This window comes from Dendropsophus ebraccatus, chromosome 7 (genome assembly GCF_027789765.1).
Source record: "Dendropsophus ebraccatus isolate aDenEbr1 chromosome 7, aDenEbr1.pat, whole genome shotgun sequence".
Classification (NCBI taxonomy): domain Eukaryota; kingdom Metazoa; phylum Chordata; class Amphibia; order Anura; family Hylidae; genus Dendropsophus; species Dendropsophus ebraccatus.
Genome location: NC_091460.1, coordinates 98,852,311 through 98,872,004, shown reverse-complemented (window position 1 = coordinate 98,872,004; position 19,694 = coordinate 98,852,311). Strand labels below are relative to the sequence as shown.

The following is a 19,694-nucleotide window of genomic DNA, read 5'->3' as shown; positions in this document are numbered from 1 at the left end:
AATGATCAATGTGCCCGACACACTCCTTTATGGTGCGTTCACATCTACAGGATCTGCAGCTGATTTTCTGCAGCAGATTTCATTTAAAGAGTCACTGTCGTATTTTTTTTTTTGCAGAAATCAATAGTCCAGGCGATTTTAAGAAACTTTGTAATTGGGTTTATTAGCCAAATCTGCCATTATCTGCATGTAAAAAGCCTTTTCCCAGGTCCCCCCCTCCTTCCTCTTTTTCATCCACTCTGAAAAATCTGAAAATTGTGACTTGTTGCAGGAGACGTCCCCAGTCTGCTCTAGGGAGAGGGGAGGGGGGAGGAGGAAGGAGGGAGTTAGCCGGCAGCAGAAAGCAGATAACAGAGGATTACAGGCACGGAGCTGGGTGACAGCTGTAATCCGAGCTCAGACAGGTCACTGGTGACTGTCACAGGAGATATCCCGTGAGGGATTTGTAGATTAACTCTTTGTTGTCCTGTTTTGGTCTTTTCTTTAGCTCTCTCCATAGGAGAACAATGAAGACAGGGGGGAGAGCTTCAAACTGATTTTTCATGATAAAAATGCATTTTTCGGATAATAAACCCAATTACAAAGTTTCTTAAAATCGCCTGGACTATTGATTTCTGCAAAAAAAAATTTCACGACAGTGACACTTTAAATAACTGAACACAGCATAAAATCTGCTGCAGATCTGCTGCAGATCCTGTAGGTGTGAACGCACCCTCTGTCAGTAAAAGAACAAAGGCTGTATCCTATGTAGCCGAATGCCCAGGATAGGTAATTTCCTGGGACACCATAAAAGTTTTCCCTTTTTATTTTTTACATGCGTAGGATGGTAGTAGCTCAGTTATTAATCACCAGGGACAAAGCACCAGCAGAAATGAGCAATTGCTCTATACCAAACACCACCAAAACTTTCATTATAAAAGTCAAATACATATATACATATATAGTTACCGTCTCTTTCTTTGTACAATATCGATGGGTCTGTTGACTGCACACGGTGACCCATATACATGTCCATTGTATAGCTTACGTCCTCCCCAGTCCATAGGTGCCAGGAACCCACAGTTTGTGGGTAAACTCATATCCACGACTTGCTAGACAGTTCTCAAACATCCACAGTACAGTAATAGAAGATATCGTGCAGGTTTGTCAGAACTCCTTGACTTAATTCCCATGCAAAACATCCTTTAACCCTCCCTCTGAAAAATATTCCCATTATTAGAAGAGGTAAGGGATACGAGGAGCAGAGTAGTAAACCTGGCTGTCTTGTGGAGAGTATGGACAGTAGTCAGCACTCCGAGCTCTCCTCTCAGGGAAGATCATTTCCGTACAATAAGAGGAGACTGCAAGAAGCTTCTGTTTCCAAAAATAATTTGTCACCTAAGCATCTGGCGAAGAGTAACCAGGTTAGTGGAACCAAACAGAAGATCCCGAGGATGCAGAATCAGCAGTGCAGCCTTAGCAGATCTGTGCGTATCCGTCAGTCTATATCTGTGCTGGTTACCTTGGTGAACAGGTTTAGGCAGATAATAAAGTGCACATGAATTATAGTTCCTAAAAATAGTAGAGTTCAGCTGAAATCCTGAAAAACGCACTGTGTCCTCTTCGTATGATGAGGTCAGGAGGCTTCCAAGCTTTTCCTGTAGGTTCAGTGTGACAGCTGGAAAAGAGTAGAGAAATGCCACCGGTGCAGGATCCGGAGCTATCTCTCCCTGTAGAACAGCTGTGATGTCACTGTCACTGTACTCCAGTAAGGGGAGGGCCGACACCGCACTCACGCTCTGCAAATACTTCTCTTTAAAGAGCCAGCTCTTCATTCAAGCACTATCTATACTTTCCAATGAAAAAAGGCCTGAATGTTATGCTCAGAGTATTACTCATCATGGCATATTCCGGCTCCAGTTATTTTATTGCATTTCATACTGTTGCTATGCTTGTTTTGTGTGTCTCAAGAAACAATTAAAGGAAACCAATCATGATGATTTATGGTTCAGTTACAATAATGTTATGAAGAATGCTGCAGCATTTCCTACCATATTAACTGCTCATTCGTCCTTGCCTCCCTCTCCCTGACAATGTAGTTTTATTCCTTTCTTTATTCCTTTACAAATCAGCACTAACTAGTCATGTGGGCGGCGTCTCTCAACTAGTCACTGCTCGCGGGCTGTAATCACTCCCCTTCTTGCTGTTACCCCCCCTCTCTGGACATGAGTCACAGGCCAGGAGGGGCTACATCATTCAGAGGTGGGATTACAGCACAAAGGAAAATGATTACAGCCCGGGAGCCATGACTACAGTGCACTGTATATGTGCAGCACACCGATCCGTCCCCAGCCAGCCCGCCCCTTCTAATGGGTAGTCCTGCCCACAGTGCACCAAACCACCTTACTAGCCTCGGGATTGAACTACAAACTGCATGAATGTCACGGCCGCGGCGGCTTCCCGCGTTCCGGGTTGCCGCCGCGACCGCCTCCTGTCCCGTGCAGCCGCCGGGGTCCTTGTGTAGGGACCCGGCGCTGCTGCTGCTTCGGCCCCTGGGGCGCCTCACCTCTCCTCCGTGCGGTCTGTGCCGGCCGGCGCGCGCGTCCCCGCCTCCTAGGGCGCGCGCGCGCCGGCTGTCTCAGATTTAAAGGGGCAGTGCGCTCCTAATTGGTTAGTGTCACCAATCACTCCCCTATAAATCCCAGCATGCCCTGTCCTTAGTGTTGGAGCCTCTACATGCTTCCCATAGCGTTTGGCCCAGCTCCCTGTTGTTCCTGTGTCCTGTCCGTTACCTGGTCCCAAGTCCCTGTTCCTGAGTCCTGTCCGTTACCCGGTCCCTAGTCCCTGTTCCTGGTTCCTGTTTCCCTGTCACTCCATCTGTTCCTGCGTTCAGCCTGTCACGTGCGCTCTCACCTGCAGACCATTGCCAGTGCCATCTCCTGCCTACTGCTCCTGCCACGCCTCGCCTGCCGACACCAGCAACCAAGCCAGGGGTAGCGACCTGGGGGTCGCCTGCCGCAGCAAGTCCATCCCGCCTTGCGGCGGGCTCTGGTGAAAACCAGCGGCCCCTTAGACTCCGCTCCCTGGTGAGGTTTGTGCCATCGCTGGTGCCGGTCCAGTGGATCCACTACTCCGGGCGTTACAGTAGGCTCCAACCATGGATCCCGGCGAGGTGCCAGATCTCCGTGACGTCGCCAGAGTGGTCGCGCAACAGGCTCAACAAATCCAGAAACAGTCACAGCAGATCCAGCAACTCACTGCCGCCTTACAGCAGCAGACTACTGCCCAGCGCACACCATCTCCTGACGCTGCTTCTTCACTCCGACTGGCCCTCCCAAGCAAGTACTCTGGGGACTCTAAGTTGTGCAGAGGATTCCTGACTCAGTGCACCATGCACATTGAACTTTTGAGTAGTCAGTTTTCCACCGAGCGCTCTAAAGTGGCTTTCATCATCAGCCTATTAGAAGGTAGAGCCCTGGCCTGGGCCACGCCACTGTGGGACCGTGATGATCCTGTTGCTGCCAATCTCCGGGCCTTCCTATTCGAGTTTCGCTCCGTCTTTGAGGAACCTGCCCGTGCTTCTTCAGCCGAGACTGCTCTCCTCAACCTCTCTCAAGGCAGCTCCTCTGTTGGTGACTACGCCATCCAGTTCCGCACCCTGGCAGCTGAATTGGACTGGAACGAGGCCGCCCTATTGGCCACCTTCAAGAAGGGCCTGTCTAGTCGAGTGAGAGACGTGCTCGCTGCCCGAGACCTGCCTACCTCCCTGAACGAACTCATTCTACTGGCCACCCGAGTTGATACTCGTTTTTCGGAGAGGGAGGAGGAGGTTCGGCATGAACATTTACTAACCCAGTCCCGTCGCCATCCCCAGCTGGCGCCGGTTTTCCAGAATCCTGACCTTTCGATGTCCCAACCCTCTCCTGAGATTCCTATGCAGGTGGAACGGGCTCACCTGACGCCTGATGAAAGAATCCGGCGCCTGGAGCAGAATCTCTGTCTCTATTGCGGTGGTTCCGATCACTTCCGGCTGGGATGTCCCCTACGTCCCCAAACATCCGGAGGATGCTCGCACCTAGGTCCGGTGGGACAGGTGTCCCTAGGTGCGAATGCCACCATTCCAAGTCTGTCTATGCCAGTTTCCATCCGGACTCCCTCAGGACAAAATCATCAGACTACTGCCTTCCTCGATTCTGGCTCAGCAGGCAGTTTTATTGCGGCAACATTGGTCCAAAGATGGCGGCTACCAGTGACCCGACTAGCCAGGCCCCTGACTATCTCCTCGGTCACGGGCGAAATTCTTACCGACCGTGTGTACTACCAGACCGCATCTTTAGTCCTCCAGGTGGGTCCTTTACATCAAGAAGAGATATCCTTCTACGTCCTGCCCCATTCTTCCCCCGCGGTCCTCCTGGGACTCCCGTGGCTACAAGAACATGCCCCTCAGCTGGACTGGAGAACCGGGGAGATTCTCAGTTGGGGTCAGGACTGTTCCCACCAGTGTCTCAAGTCACCTCAGACCAAGTGTATTATGTCATTTCCTGTCCCGGCCAAGCCTCTATCCGGCCTACCGGCAGAAGACCAAGACTCGGCGGATGCCTTCTCTGACGAGGTGTACCCTCTCCCCGTACCCAAGACTAAGGTCGTGTCCTCTCACCACCGGAAGAACTTACAGAAGGTCCTCGTCCACAGACCCACAGTCCCTTGCCACGTTATACCGCCTGATCGCCTAGTACCAGTCGTCACCTCCACTCTTCAGAGAGTACCCCCCGGAAAGACTCATGTTCACCCTGCGCTTCGAAGAGGTATTTTGAAGTGGGGACATTCCTCGTTGGAGGCCGGGCACCCTGGAGTCCGTAAGACCGGCCAACGGATCTCTCGCCACTACTGGTGGCCCAGCCTATCCCAAGATGTCAAAGACTTTGTGGCTTCCTGTGCCATTTGCAGGCAAGAAAGAGGGGGAGGCCAAAGGGGGGGGGGTACTGTCACGGCCGCGGCGGCTTCCCGCGTTCCGGGTTGCCGCCGCGACCGCCTCCTGTCCCGTGCAGCCGCCGGGGTCCTTGTGTAGGGACCCGGCGCTGCTGCTGCTTCGGCCCCTGGGGCGCCTCACCTCTCCTCCGTGCGGTCTGTGCCGGCCGGCGCGCGCGTCCCCGCCTCCTAGGGCGCGCGCGCGCCGGCTGTCTCAGATTTAAAGGGGCAGTGCGCTCCTAATTGGTTAGTGTCACCAATCACTCCCCTATAAATCCCAGCATGCCCTGTCCTTAGTGTTGGAGCCTCTACATGCTTCCCATAGCGTTTGGCCCAGCTCCCTGTTGTTCCTGTGTCCTGTCCGTTACCTGGTCCCAAGTCCCTGTTCCTGAGTCCTGTCCGTTACCCGGTCCCTAGTCCCTGTTCCTGGTTCCTGTTTCCCTGTCACTCCATCTGTTCCTGCGTTCAGCCTGTCACGTGCGCTCTCACCTGCAGACCATTGCCAGTGCCATCTCCTGCCTACTGCTCCTGCCACGCCTCGCCTGCCGACACCAGCAACCAAGCCAGGGGTAGCGACCTGGGGGTCGCCTGCCGCAGCAAGTCCATCCCGCCTTGCGGCGGGCTCTGGTGAAAACCAGCGGCCCCTTAGACTCCGCTCCCTGGTGAGGTTTGTGCCATCGCTGGTGCCGGTCCAGTGGATCCACTACTCCGGGCGTTACAATGAAAATGTTGCCATGGATGAAGGTAAGAAACTTCCCTTCATCCTCAGCGTCCCGTGTGCTATAAGGATATATCAGCAGATTAGACTTGTGTAACCTGCTGATAGTTTCCCATTAAGTAGACCAGTCAGCTAGATTATAGCAAAGGAGTATTCTGCTCAGACATAACTTTTCATATGTTGCTGTCCATGGTGAGACTAACAATTAATTCCATACTTGTTATTATCTATTGTAGGGGAGTTGCTCAGGTATAGCTAGGTAGCGGTAGCAGACAGAGGAAAACAGGCAATTCACAGTTCAAATCTTAGTGTTTATTCACACTACAAAAACAAATGGAACAAAAATCCAGCATTACCTTCATGCTGCCATCACACATAAGTGCAGTTCCAGCTTGGCCTTTAAAGCAATAACAGAAGTTCTAAGTGTTGGTTCAGACCTTACAGCAGCAGCTGCCTTGTACACAGTCCATGTGTCTGAACACAGTCCAACCAGTCCTCCTAGACAGATCGCATAGGTGTACTCCAGACTTGAGCACACACCACATCTCTCTGCCCTCGCTCCCAGCTCAGCTTTGTATGTTGGGAAATGCCTAAAAACCTGGAATGGCTTAAAAACTCCAGTCCAGTCCTAGCTCTCTGCATTACTCAGAGCAAGACAAGCTGAGAGGAAAATACCTCCCATCCAGCAACAAACCCCGGACAGTGTCACACTATCCAGTCTCCTTCCCCAGTTCTGAGCTGCTACTGCTTTCTGCTGAAGGCACAGAAAACTGTGTGTGAGCTTTTCTCTCCTCCTCCCCCTCACTACAGAGACAGCTGATGTAATCAAGTCCCTGTCTGCAACTTTTGTAATGATGGAAGGATTAATCAAACAGAGTTTATCAGCAACTTGACCTCAGATTAACCCTCCCAGCATTACAAAGATAAAGCCGTCCAGGGACAATGTTTAAATGAGCTGTCTCTTACATGTTTTTTATGTAAAAGAGAACTCATAAGCTGGTCACATGTCACATTCACACTAGTCATCAGCCTTGCTTTCTCAGCTTTCTGATTGATTGACAAGTCCAGATTCTGTGGTGCAAATCACAGTTTAGGAATTTCTAGAGATACACTAAACTGTAAAGCAAAAGGGACTGAAGTCCATGTGACATATTGAATACATGAGGAAAACTTTAAGTTTTTCTGCTGCAAAATAAATTTTTTATATCTGCAGTATGTTCAGAGTTCCATGTGGATGACCCCCATACAGTATATTTGTATTAAAGAGAAAAATTCTTTCATTTCAACTGGTGACAGTGCAAGAGTTTTGTAATTTACTTATATAAAAAAACAGTATTTAACAGCTGCTGTATGCCCTGCAGGAAGTGGTCTGTTCTTTCCAGTCTAACAAAATGCTCTCTGCTGGCATCTCTGTTCATTTCAGGAGACATGGACAGTAAAAAAAAACCACAGAAAACCTCTCCTGCTCTCCAGACTGGAAAGAATATACCACTTCCTGCAGGACATACGGCAGATCATAAGTACTGGAAGACTTAAAGGGGTAGTGTGGCGCTAATAAATTATTCACAAAATAACACACATTACAAAGTTATACAACTTTGTAATGTATGTTATGTATGTGTTTCCCCCCACCCACGCTAGACTCGGAAGTGTGGTGCATTATACTCACCGCATCTCGTGTCGACCCCCGTCCGCCATATTGGGACAATGACGTAGTCTTCGGGAGGCCGGCCGAACCGCTCCTTCCGTCCCTCATGCCGGCCCCCCTCTGCCACGTCATCAGCAGCTCAGCCGCGATTGGCTGAGCATAACTGTGCTCAGCCAAATGCGGCTGAGCACAGTTATGATGCGGCAGAGGGGAGCGCCGCACTACCCCTTTAAGGCCGTATTACATGTAGCAATTAACACTCAAAGATTCGCTATAACGATCGTTTGCTAGCGATAACTAACGATTTTGTAGCAAACGATTGTGAAGTTAATATCTTCACTGATTACTGTTATGAACGATTTTTACAGCGTTATATGGACAGCACACACATCATGTTTTATCGGCGAACGACTTATTACACAAACAAATATGCGAACAATCGATAATTTTTCAACATGTTGAAAGACAAAAATAAACGATTTTTTAATTAGTCGTTTCAGCGTTGGGTGTTATTACACAGGCAAATAATCATTAATTTTGTTTTAGCTAATTTTTAAACGATAATCGTTCCCGTGTAATAGGGGCTTCACAAATCTCTGGCACTATCCGGCACCAGTTGATTTGAAAGATTTTTTTTTTTCTGAATTACTCCTTTTAAGCTAAATTCTCGTTATACGTCTGTAATTTAGAAGCCTTTATTATCTCTTGGCTTCTTTATTGTAATGGTCAGGTATGTGTTTATTGTTTGTTGGTGATAGGCATGCTATTCATTATAGAACAGCAACGGAGTGTATTTCGGCAGAGACAAGACTTGCTAGAGCCTCTTTCACACATGGCAGATTTGTTGCAGGGATTTCTGCGACTGTCCTTTTCATCTGAATAGAAACCTATGTGCTTTACCGAAACTCACAGAAATACAAACACATAGAAATACTTGCAGCTTAGTGGTAACTTTGCAGGTAGTCTAATTACAGTTAGGTTTTCATAATGTCCCTGGAGCTGTGTATTATATAGATTAAATTTATACAGTATATATTTGTATTTATTATTATTGTTATTATTATATTATTATTATAACTGGCTAAAAATATAAATGACTAAAAAATGGCAATCCCCAAGAAAATGCAATTTTAGTAACAATTATAATAAAACCTATCAAAGTAACGCATTTTGGAGAATTTCTTTGCCAGTCTACATCATATAGCAATATATGACTACTGGACAGTTACAAACATGACAGGTTTTCCTTTTAAATCTCTTGCAAAGCACTTATCGGATGCCCTGGTCTCAGACAATGACAGATAAAAATTACAGTAGCACCATCTAGTGGCTTTTTTAGGGTACTTTATCCCAAAAGGCATGGCCAGAGATGTGTCCTTTGATTATAGATACCTTATTGCTTATCACTCTGGTGATTTGTTTTACTTTCAAATCAACTGGTGTCAGAAAATTATACAGATTTCTAATTTACTTCTATTTAAAAATCTCCAGTCTTCCAGTACTTATTAGCTGCCGTATGTTCTGAAAAAAAAAAGTGTATTTATCCCAGTCTGACACAGTGCTCCCTGCTACCACCTCTGTCCATGTCAGGAACTGTACAATGCAGGAGAGGTTTTCTATGGGGATTTGCTGACCAGTTCCTGACATGGATAAAGGTGGCAGCAGAGAGCACTGTGTCAGACTGGAGAGAATACACTACTTCCTGCAGGAGATACAGCAGATGATAAGTACTGGAAGACTGGAGATTATTTAATAGAAATTACAAATCTATGGCAATTTCAGGCACCAGTTGATTTGAAATAAATTTTTTGCATGAGTACCCCTTTAACTTTACAGAAGTGTGTTTTCTGCTGCAAGTTTCTATACAGTTACAGTAGGCTACCCGGGATATTGTGCACATATAAACATTTTAAAAGCAGTTCTACAAACAATCCAAAAATGGAGCTGGTATTAAAATGCTTATTTACTCGGCAACACGTTACTAGACAGGAACAGTATCTTTCTCAGGCAGCGTATAGTCTATAGATAACATCTATTAGGGGGACAGCACCGACAATTCTGTGGTGTCTCATGCCTGGTACTTCAGCTCATGGCTGTTTGAATGGGCTTTCCTCTCCAAACAATGAGTTTCAGAGCAATCTTATGTTATTCACTGCCCCATAGAGACCTCTACCACGCTATCCAGTACCTCATTTCCTCTGTTGCAAGTAATTAAAAATCAGGGACTAAATAAAAGATGGCCTGTGGATTTTCTATGCAGAAAAATGCATGCAAAAAGAATTCACAGCAGGACCAGCAAAGTAGCTGCGATTTGTCAAGTATCTCCTATACACAGGAGAAATGTGAAGTTAACCTCTGATGTAGATTTTTTAAATCCTGAGCCTCTCAATTTATGTTGTGGATTTTTGGAAATTCTTTATGACTTTATGAAGATTTTATTTTTAAGATTTTTGTGTAGAAAAAAGCTCTAACAGATCAGTGTGACGTACAGATATGTTACAGATGGCATCAGTATTTACATCTGTATTTCTGAACCGTTTATTTTTTCCCCGAGCAGAGGAAAGAGATTATGGGCATCCTAGATTATCTAATCCCACTATTCCACCTTTTATAGAGTACACAACCCAGACATTTATCAGCATCCAGATCGCAGTGTCTGCCAAGGTGCAACTAACACTCCCCCCATACACAGATGTCAATAAGGTTTATTATGCTGTCCCTCTACTGTCCACAGAGGTGGATTATAATGTGGGCAGTTGGGGGTGGCTGCTCAAGGCACGAAGCTCCAAACTGCCCACATTATCATACACTGCTGTCAAAAGCCTCTGCAGTGCAGCACATCACTCAGGGGCTAACCGGAGGATCCTCTGGTGGGCCTAAGTGATGTGCTGCACTGCAGAGCAGTTCTTCAGAATCAGCTGTGAAAACGATAGCCGGTCTGGGAGAACCGCAGTGAGCAGCTTCCCCCCACTGAACTATATTAGCACATTGCTGTACATCACTGATGCAATTAAATGGCCAAGGGGCAGGAGGAGGGGAACCCTGTGCTCCTTGTCCTGTCACCTGGCGCTTCTCTGTAATGTTGGGAGAGCAGTGATCAGCATAGCCTAAATCATCCAGACCTGATCAGAAGAGGCCAGAGCACCGGAGCACAGCTGGAGCCTGGTGAGGTGAGTGGACATGAGTGAAGCAGGATTCATTTAGCTTAGTATTAAACAGAAAGATCGGCTTTTCAATCCCGCTGTCTGCCTGCCCTGTGGAGAAGGAGGACACAACCCAATGAAAAGCCAATCGTTTTGGTTTGTACTAAGCTAAATGAAGCCCGCTTCACTCAGCTATAGAGGTGAGTATTACTAGGAGGGCAGACTTATATGGGCTGTGTTCCTCAACCTGTGCCAGGTTGGGTGAAGAGCCCCGGCCCAGGGTACATTCAATCTGCAACTGGCTATGACTATAATGTATTATTGGTAGATAAGCCATCAGTGCATTTTACACTAAAGAATGAGTGCGGAAAGGGGTGGATTAAAGGTACACTGGGCTCCGAGCTGTCCACTTATGCACCCCCCACCCCCAATAACACAACCCATTTCACTCATTAGTTGCAATGCAGCCAGTGCAAAAATAGTAGACTTTCATTGCACAACCCGTGTCGTTGTCAAAAATAGTACAGGCAAGCCAGGGATATAAACTCACACACAGCTAATTCTCTAATTACTCACACTGTTATTATATCATACAGCTATGTATGTATCTCAGCCTTCCAGCATAAGAGCTGACATAACAGGGATATAAACCAATAACCTCCAGCTATATAATGTTTATGCTTTGGCCAATGAGCTATACAACCCTTTGCTAAGACTGTAATAAATACCTGGCTATATGATATAATAAAATATATATACAGATATATGAAAACACACATCTAGCTATACTAAGCCAATACCATAACCACAGAGCTATACATCCTTAGGGTCCTATTCCACGGGCCGAGCAGGGCACGATCAGCAGATGACACAATCATCGGCTGATCATTTTCTCTATTCCACCGAGCGATAATCACTTATCACTTCGTGGAATAGGCCCCTTAGACTCTAAGCCTATGATAAATACACAGCTACAGTATACAATGTAAAATCGTCAGTTGGATTTCAACAATGCCTTTAGTTCTCAAGAGTGATAAGCCACCACCAGAGGTCGCTCTCCATATTGAGAACACATGGCATGGAGGGGTCAGGAACGCTAACTGTGTGTACCCCGCCTTGTATCACCTATTTAAAATCAGATACTTACACATCTTGTTTTTTTTTTTTTTTTTGTCTGAATGTAATATTATTTAAAATATTTACTATATCTGGTTATGGAGGGTAGCGATCAGCATTTAGAGATATGCTTTACATCAGCTTCATGGACATAGATAACAATGGTCTTCGACTGACTTCTTAAAAGGGTAATTCAATCACTTCCACCGCTATATAACTTCCTGACACCAGTTGATTTGAAAGAAAAGATTAAGATTAAGACTACCCCTTAAACTTGTATGGTAGAGTTTTGTAGACATATTATGTGACTTGTGCAGGGAAGGGGAGAGGGTGACTTTTGACTATCATTTGTTGTGAATGGTAGATCTGGTGTTATGCATATATACATTGTAATTCCACATGTTATTATAATATGAATACTGAAAAGTTATAATTACTCTTATGAACCATTATAAAATCTTTTATAGATTAAAAAAAGTGACATGGGAAAAAGACACCAAAAATATGTTTAACATAACCAGTTGTTTTAAACATGTTCATGGTGTTAGATATTGACTGAAAAAAAATTATTTTACCACTAGAGGGAGCCAAACAATATTTTATGATTTCCATGTGATGCGATTAATGCAGTCAGTAACCAATAGAGATTAAACTAAATAAACTAATATGGAAAATCCCTGGAACAGGTATCCTCAGTAAGAAGCCAGAAGTGACTGGTTCCATCCTAATACAGTCAGAACAATTTTAATGTAAATGATTTCAAGTCGCTCTGAAAGGAAGGCATTGTACAAATCTTCATAGAAGGGTATTTGACTTAAGAGAACAATGTATTTATTATTGTGGGGATTGCATGCTGAGGGTGGACTCCATTCTTTACTGCTTGAGATATCGAGGAAGTATTGTCCTACAGCAAAGCCTTAAAAGTGCACATGACAAGAATAAGTCATTTCACTGATCTCAATATCGTCTTATAAATGAACATAAAAGGAGTGATAGGCTTTATAATAAACAGTACACATGGCCAATAAAATGAACAAAAACATTGCTGCTGGCAATTCTCACATTTGTATGCCCAAGTCCAGAGAGCAAGTCCAGAAGCTTGCATTTAATATGTAGTACATGCCAGTGTTTGGCATTGTTTTGAAAAGTGACAATGACAAGTGGGCGTGGTTCATAACATTTATTAAAGTGACTCTGTACCCACAATCTGACCCCCCCAAACCGCTTGTACCTTCAGATAGCTGCATTTGATCCAAGATCTGTCCTGGGGTTCGTTTGGCAGGTGATGCAGTTATTGGCCTAAAAAACAACTTTTAACTGGCAGCCCGGCACATGGGCTAGATCGTTAAGGCACCCATGCAATATTTAGCATGGAGAAAATGTTCCAGTGGCATTGCTAATGATGAAGAGGGTGAGGAGGAGGGACGGAGGGGTGGTGCAAGGTTAGGACAATAACTGCATCATCTGCCAAACAGACCTCAGGACAGATCTTGGATTAACCCCTTAAGGACAGAGCCTGAAAGGGCCTTAATGACAGAGACAAATTTTATGAATATGACCAGTGTCACTTTATTCATTAATAACATCGGGATGCTTTGACCTATCCGGCTGATTCTGAGATTGTTTTCTCGTGACATATTGTACTTTACATTTCTGGTAAATTGGAGTCGATACTCATAACGAATCTTTATGAAAAAACCCCAAATAACGTGAAAAAATTTGAAAAAATGCATTTTTCCAACTTTGAAACTTTTTTCCTTATACAGAAAGTGGTTATACCACATAAATTATATATTAAATAGCATTAGCAACATGTCTAATTTATGTTGGCAATAGGAAGCTTAAAACATTAGCAGCAAATTTCCAAATTTTCTGTAAAATTTCAAAATCAGATATTTTTAGGGACCTGTTCAGGTTTAAAGTGTATTTGAGGGGCCTGTATGTTAGAAAGCCCCACAAAGCACCCCATTTCAGAAACTGCTGCCCCCACACTCTGCAAAAGCACATCCAGAAAGTTTTTTAACCCTTTAGGGGAGTCACAGAAATAAAAGCCAAGTGTGTAAGAAATTTGAAAATTTTAATTTTCTGTGCAGAGATTTTATTGTAATCCAATATTTTTCATAATTATAAACCTATTACCAGAGAAATGCACCCCAATAATTATTGCCCCGTTTCTGCAGTTTATAGAAATACCCCATATGTGGCCCTATTGCACTATTTGACGCAACCACAAGCCTCAGATATAAAGGAGCGCCTACTGAATTTCAATGCCTCCGTTATATTTGGTCATTTTTGACTCTAGCACTTCAGGTTGGCAGAGGCTCTGGGGTGCCAAAACCTAAAAAAAAACCTAAAGGGACACCATTTAGAAAACTACACCCCTCAAGGAATGTAACAAGGGGTGCGGTGAGCATTTGGATCCCACAGGTGCTTCACAGATTTTCCGAACAATATGGCGTGAAAAAAGAAAAAAATTTTTTTTACACTAAAACGTTGTTCTAGCCTTCAATTTTTCATTTTCTTAAAGGGATAAGAGGAAAAAAAGACACAAAATGTGTAGCGCAGTTTCTCCCGAGTACGGAAATACCCCACATGTGGCGATAAAGTGCCAAGGGGGCGCAGGACGAGCCTCCAATTGGCTTTTGGAAGCTGAATTTCACTGGAAAGGATTTCAAGGGCCATGTCGCATTTACAGAGCCCTCGTGCTGCCAAGACACTGGAAACCCCCCACAAGTGACCCCATTCTGGAAACTACACCCCTCAAGGAATCTAACAAGGGGGGCAGTGAGCATATGGACCCCACTGGTGACGGGCACAAATGTGGAACAATGTGACGTGAAAGGGAAAATTTTCATTTTTTCACTTTCACGGCACAAACCAACATTATAGTGTAAAAAATGTAATATTTCATTTTCACGCCACATTGTTCCACATTTGTGCCCGTCACCAGTGGGGTCCATATGCTCACTACACCCCTTGTTACATTCCCTGAGGGGTGTAGTTTCCATAATGGGGTCACTTGTGGGGGGTTTCAACTGTCTTGGCAACACAGGGGCCTTTTGAATGCAACATGGCCCCTCGAAATCCATTCCATCCAAATCCAGCCTTCAAAACCAAATGGCGCTCCTTCCTTTCGGAGGTTTACCCTGCACCCGCATGGCGCTTTATGTCCACATGTGGGGTATTTCGCTACATGCGCTACACATTTAGTGTTTTTTTTTTATCTTTTAGCCCCTTGTGAAAATGAAAAAATCATGACAAGATTAATGATTTAGAGTAAAAATTTCACAAAAATTACACTAAATGTTGGTCTAGCCTTGATTTTTTCCATTTCCACAAAAGAAAATGAACACAAAACGTGTAGGGTAGTTTCCCCTGAGTACGAAAATACCCCATATGTGGCCATAATGTGCCATATGGGCACAGGGCAAGCCACCAAAGGGACAGAGCGCCATTTAGAGGCTGGAATGGAGGATGGAGGCCATGTCGCAATTACAAAGCTCCTGTGCTGCCAGGACAGTAGAAACCCCCGACAAGTGACCCCATTCTGGAAACTACACCCCATAAGGAATCTAACAAGGGGTGCAGTGAGGATATGGACCCCACTGGTGATGGGCACTTACGTAAAACATGTGCTGAGAAAATAAAAAATACCATTTTTTTCATTTTCACATCCCAAATGTGGCCGTCACCAGGGGGCCATATCCCCGCTGCCCCCTTTGTTAGATTCCTTATGGGGTGTAGTTTCCAGAATGGGGTCACTTGTGGGGGGTTTCTACTGTCCTGGCCGCACAGAGGCTTTGTAATTGCATCATGGCAAGTCTCTAATGGGAATGGCGGCCATACCTATTTAGCTGGGGAAAAGGGACCATTCTAATTTATTTGGGGGTATTAGCCCAATTATTGGTTTATAAGGTTGAAAATGACAGGTGTCCATCAAACTCAATCTGTGTTGATCCAGAGGAAAGCAAAAAAAAACCCTCATAAGGCAGACGACAGTAGCCTTATCACAGGGGAAAAATTCCTTCCCGACTCCATAATGGCGATCAGAATAATCCCCGGATCAACGTGACCCCTGAAATAGGAATAAGGGACAGAATTTAGATAATGTAGAACCCCAATGACGTGTAGTACACCTTGGAGCGATCCAGTATGCAGAGGCCAGGGGGATCAGGACAGGTGTCACACGGGAAAATGGTGTCCTTCCTGATCCCCCTGTTACGCCACACTCTGCACTTCTTCTGGGGTCTCCTGTTTTCCAGTGTGGGGGACGTCACCTGGAAAATGCTGCCCTGGTGCGATACGGGGTCCTTCATATCCAGAAGCGCTGGGTCCGCTCCCTGGCTGCTAAATATTAGGGCTCTATTACTACTTCTGATATGTTCGGATCGTGCCGCAAGCTACAGGGCAGCGAGGGACCGGAAGAGGGGGTGCTGGTATAAAAGTTATCCCCGTACAGGTGGTGACCTTTATCCAGCAGTGGGAAGATCAGTTCCCGGACGATCTTCCCACTTGTTCCGAGGATGGGGGGGGGGGGGGGGAGGGGGCATCTGGGGGCTGGATTCGGGTGTCCCTTCCCACATACACTCTAAGGGTACGTGCACACTGCGGAATCGCAACAGATAACCCTTCGTGCATTCCGCAGTTGGCACCCGCCGGCGGAGTGATGCAGTCACAAGTCTCCACACGTGTCATAGACTCCATTCTATGCATGGGCGGATTCCGCTCTCCATCCAACGTATTCATTCTTTGGATGGACGATGGAATCCGCCTGTGCATGGAATGGAGTCTATGACACGGGTAGAGACATGCGCCCGCATCAGTCCGCCGGCGGGTGCCAGCTGCGGAATGCACAAAGGGTTATCCTTCGCCATTCCGCAGTGTGCACATACCCTAAATCTGTAAGAGTACCCAGAGGTAGGCTCACAGAGTTTGTAGAATTTCACGCCATACCGTCATCTCTTATTGGGACGGTACTGGCGGAAAAGACGTGTCTGGGGGGCAGCGTACGCTACGCTACCCCCCAGACATGTCACTGGATGATGAGGATGAATGGAGGAAAGAAAGATCCCCCCCATTCATCCTCACTGGCTGTTTCGGTGTCGGAGGCAATAATAACGTATCCCTCTGACGCCGAAAATACCCTGGGGGCTATCTTTATACGGGGATTGGTATATGGGGTATGTAGTGGTGTAGTGTCAAACTTTATTCAATGTAGTGTGGTGTAATGTAGTGTTTTTTACGTGTTTTTTTTTTACAGTAAGTATAAAAAAAACCTACGCCAACAAAGGCGTTGCTGATAAATGCCGCACTTATGTGCGGCACTTATCAGCAGACCGTGGCAGTAGGATATAGAAAAAAAACACCCTACGCCAAAAAGGAGGAGTTGCTGATTAGCAGCGCACTTTCGTGCAATGCTGATCAACACTCAGCGGCGATAGGGTGCGAAAAATAGGAAAAAAAAAATTGGAAAAAAAAAACAAAAAACTTTTTCTACATTCTGAACATCCCTGTAGCTGCTGATAAGTGTATTACACATATCAGCCGCTAGGGGGCAGCAGAGCGCAAAATCCGGAAAAAGACGAGGCTGGAGACGAAAATAGCCGAAAAAAGCCGATGGGGACCGCCGGAAAGAGCCGAAGACCGAATGAGAAGACGGAGGACGCCGCGAACCCGGAAGACGCCGATCAGGACCCCGGGACAGGTGAGTAATGTACAAATACCTGCTCTGGACCCCTCAGCTACCTAGCTGAGGGGTCCAGAGCAGGTATTTTCTATTTTGGGGGACTCTGATCGCCGTGCCACTGGCCCGATCGCCGTCAGCACCGACCGCCATTTTTTTCCGGGTAATCGGGTCACCGATGACCCGGAAAGGTTCCGAACGCCGCTATTGGCTGATCTGAATTGATCAGCCAATAGCGGCGATCGTAAGCACGGGGGGTGTTAACCACCCCCCGTGCCGAGAAGCTAAGATGGCCTGCTATGATTTATAGCAGGCCATCTTCCCCGATCGCTGTGTGCGAACATGCAGCGATCGGGGAAACATCGGGCGTAAATTTACGCCCTGATGCGTTAAGTACCAGGGCGCGAGGGCGTAAATTTACGCCCGATGTCGTTAAGGGGTTAAAAGCAGCTATCCAAAGGTACAAGTGGTTTGGGGGGGACAGATTGTGGGTACAGAGTCAATTTAAAATGTCACTATTGTTATAACTTTCAAAATCTAAATCAACAGTAGATGTGATATAAAGCAGATTTGCAATTTACCTAATTTGTTATTTATTTTTTTAGTTATCATGGAAAACACGGCACTTCCTGTTTTCTGACAGTTTTTTTAATCAAAAAAACAGGAAACAGTCAGAAAACAGGAAGTAATGTGTATCCCAGGCCATCTGAGCGCTCATAGAGAAAAAGCAGTCATGCAATTGATGGACACATGAGTCATGACTCTCTGTACTGGCCAGAATTCCAGTGTTTAGTCTGTTTTTTTTTTTACAACCAGCACAATTCAGAAAATCTGCCATCTGGAGACTGGACCTGGATTTCTGGTAAGTTCAGCTCTGTTTTACAGCATGATAACACAAAAAAAAAAATTTATGTAAATTGCAAACTTGCTTTATATCTACTGTTGATTTAGATTTTAAAAGTTATAGCGACAGTAACACTTTAAAGGAACTTTTAGTCCATTATAATAGGGACTGTAAATCCAGCACTTAGGCTATGTTCACACACTGTACTTTTTATGAAAAGAACGGACGTTGTTTTTAAAATGCAATGATTTGCATTGAAGTCAGTGCAATGTATTGAACAATGGCCGTTGTTTGGCTGCAGACGTTGAAATAATGTTCATGTCATTTATTTCGGTCTGTTGTCCATAGACTCCAATGCAATCTTTCATTTTGAAACAATGGCCGTTGTTTATATGTAGTGGAAACATAGCCTACATCTAAAAAGGTCACTGTATGACATCTTATTAAGTGATAGGATAGGATGCTGAGATCAGGTGGGATCAGATGAGGAGGGCTGTTATGATGTTGGACAAACTGGAGGCAGGAGGCTTTGAAAGTGAATGAATAAACTGATCTGGGAGTTACCATTGCCCTTAGACAATGTGTCAGCTCCTGGAATCCGTTGATAGTCTGCAGACCCCCCCCCCAACAGCTACGTCACCACCCAGCTGACTGATGCCTCGCTCAGCCAGTTAGTGACTGGTGTGAGAGACCGATGCAGTCACTGATTGGCTGAGCAGCCTAAATCCCACAGTCAGGGGCAGATTAACTTTACCATAGGCTCTGGGCTGTTTACCAGGCCTGGGTCCCCCACTCCACTCTAAATATGGCAGCACTAGGTGTTCATGATAAAGTATAGATAATGTCATGATGCCCTAATTTGAGCAAAATTGCAGTAAAAAAGCAGTGTTGTTGTTTTTTTTGGAAATCCTGGCAGAACTGTAGTCAGAAAACAATATACCGCTAACAGTATAAGTCTTTTTGGGTGGCCATGGGCACCCCAGGAGCTAAGGGCCCCGGGCTACCGCCCGAAAAGGACCTATTATAATCCGCTACTGCCCACAGTTCAGTGAAGTGTCAGCTGGGTTGTGACGTACCCTGAAGTTCAGGAGCCTGGCGATGTTGCACAACACGAGGTCCGGTAGGTATACTGTCTTTGTTATGCCCCTACCCCCACCCTCTGCCTGACATGAAAGACACAGTGATATAACTTTATTAAAGCTATGTATTATTAACATAATTCTATTATAATCCTTATATTAAACAGATACTGAACAAGTGGAATATGTAATGATTTAACATGCAAACTACAAACATACTACTACACATGATGTCACAACTTAATGCATAAGCTATAGGGGATCAATAATCTGAGATCCATTAAGGCTGTGTTATCTAAGACCTCAAGTAAAATAACCAACACACCAGGAACGTCAGTGGTTACCATATTACTGTACTCGAATGGTATCCAACACATTCAATGCTCCTTCAAAACAGTAGGCATGATGAACTTATTCTTTGTTGTTATTATACACACATGACATACACAAGTATGTGAAACTCGCACCCATGAAATGGATATAAACCCAGTAGCAGTCTTTCTTTATAATGACTAG

At 45.4% G+C, this 19,694-nt stretch overlaps 1 protein-coding gene across 4 annotated transcripts in view; it reads right to left on the bottom strand.

Annotated features, from left to right (window-relative positions):
* The window catches only part of PDE4C (phosphodiesterase 4C), a 231,485-nt gene that overhangs the window by 105,350 nt on the left and 106,441 nt on the right, over window positions 1-19,694 (bottom strand). Inside the window, exon 1 of one of the 4 annotated variants that reach the window (XM_069977948.1) lies at window positions 949-1,684. The exons of the other annotated variants lie outside the window; for them this stretch is intronic. Coding sequence (XP_069834049.1) covers window positions 949-1,079 — 131 coding nt within the window. The 5' untranslated portion in view covers window positions 1,080-1,684. Of the gene's footprint in view, window positions 1-948; window positions 1,685-19,694 lie in introns of those variants that run through there. 4 annotated transcript variants of the gene reach the window in all.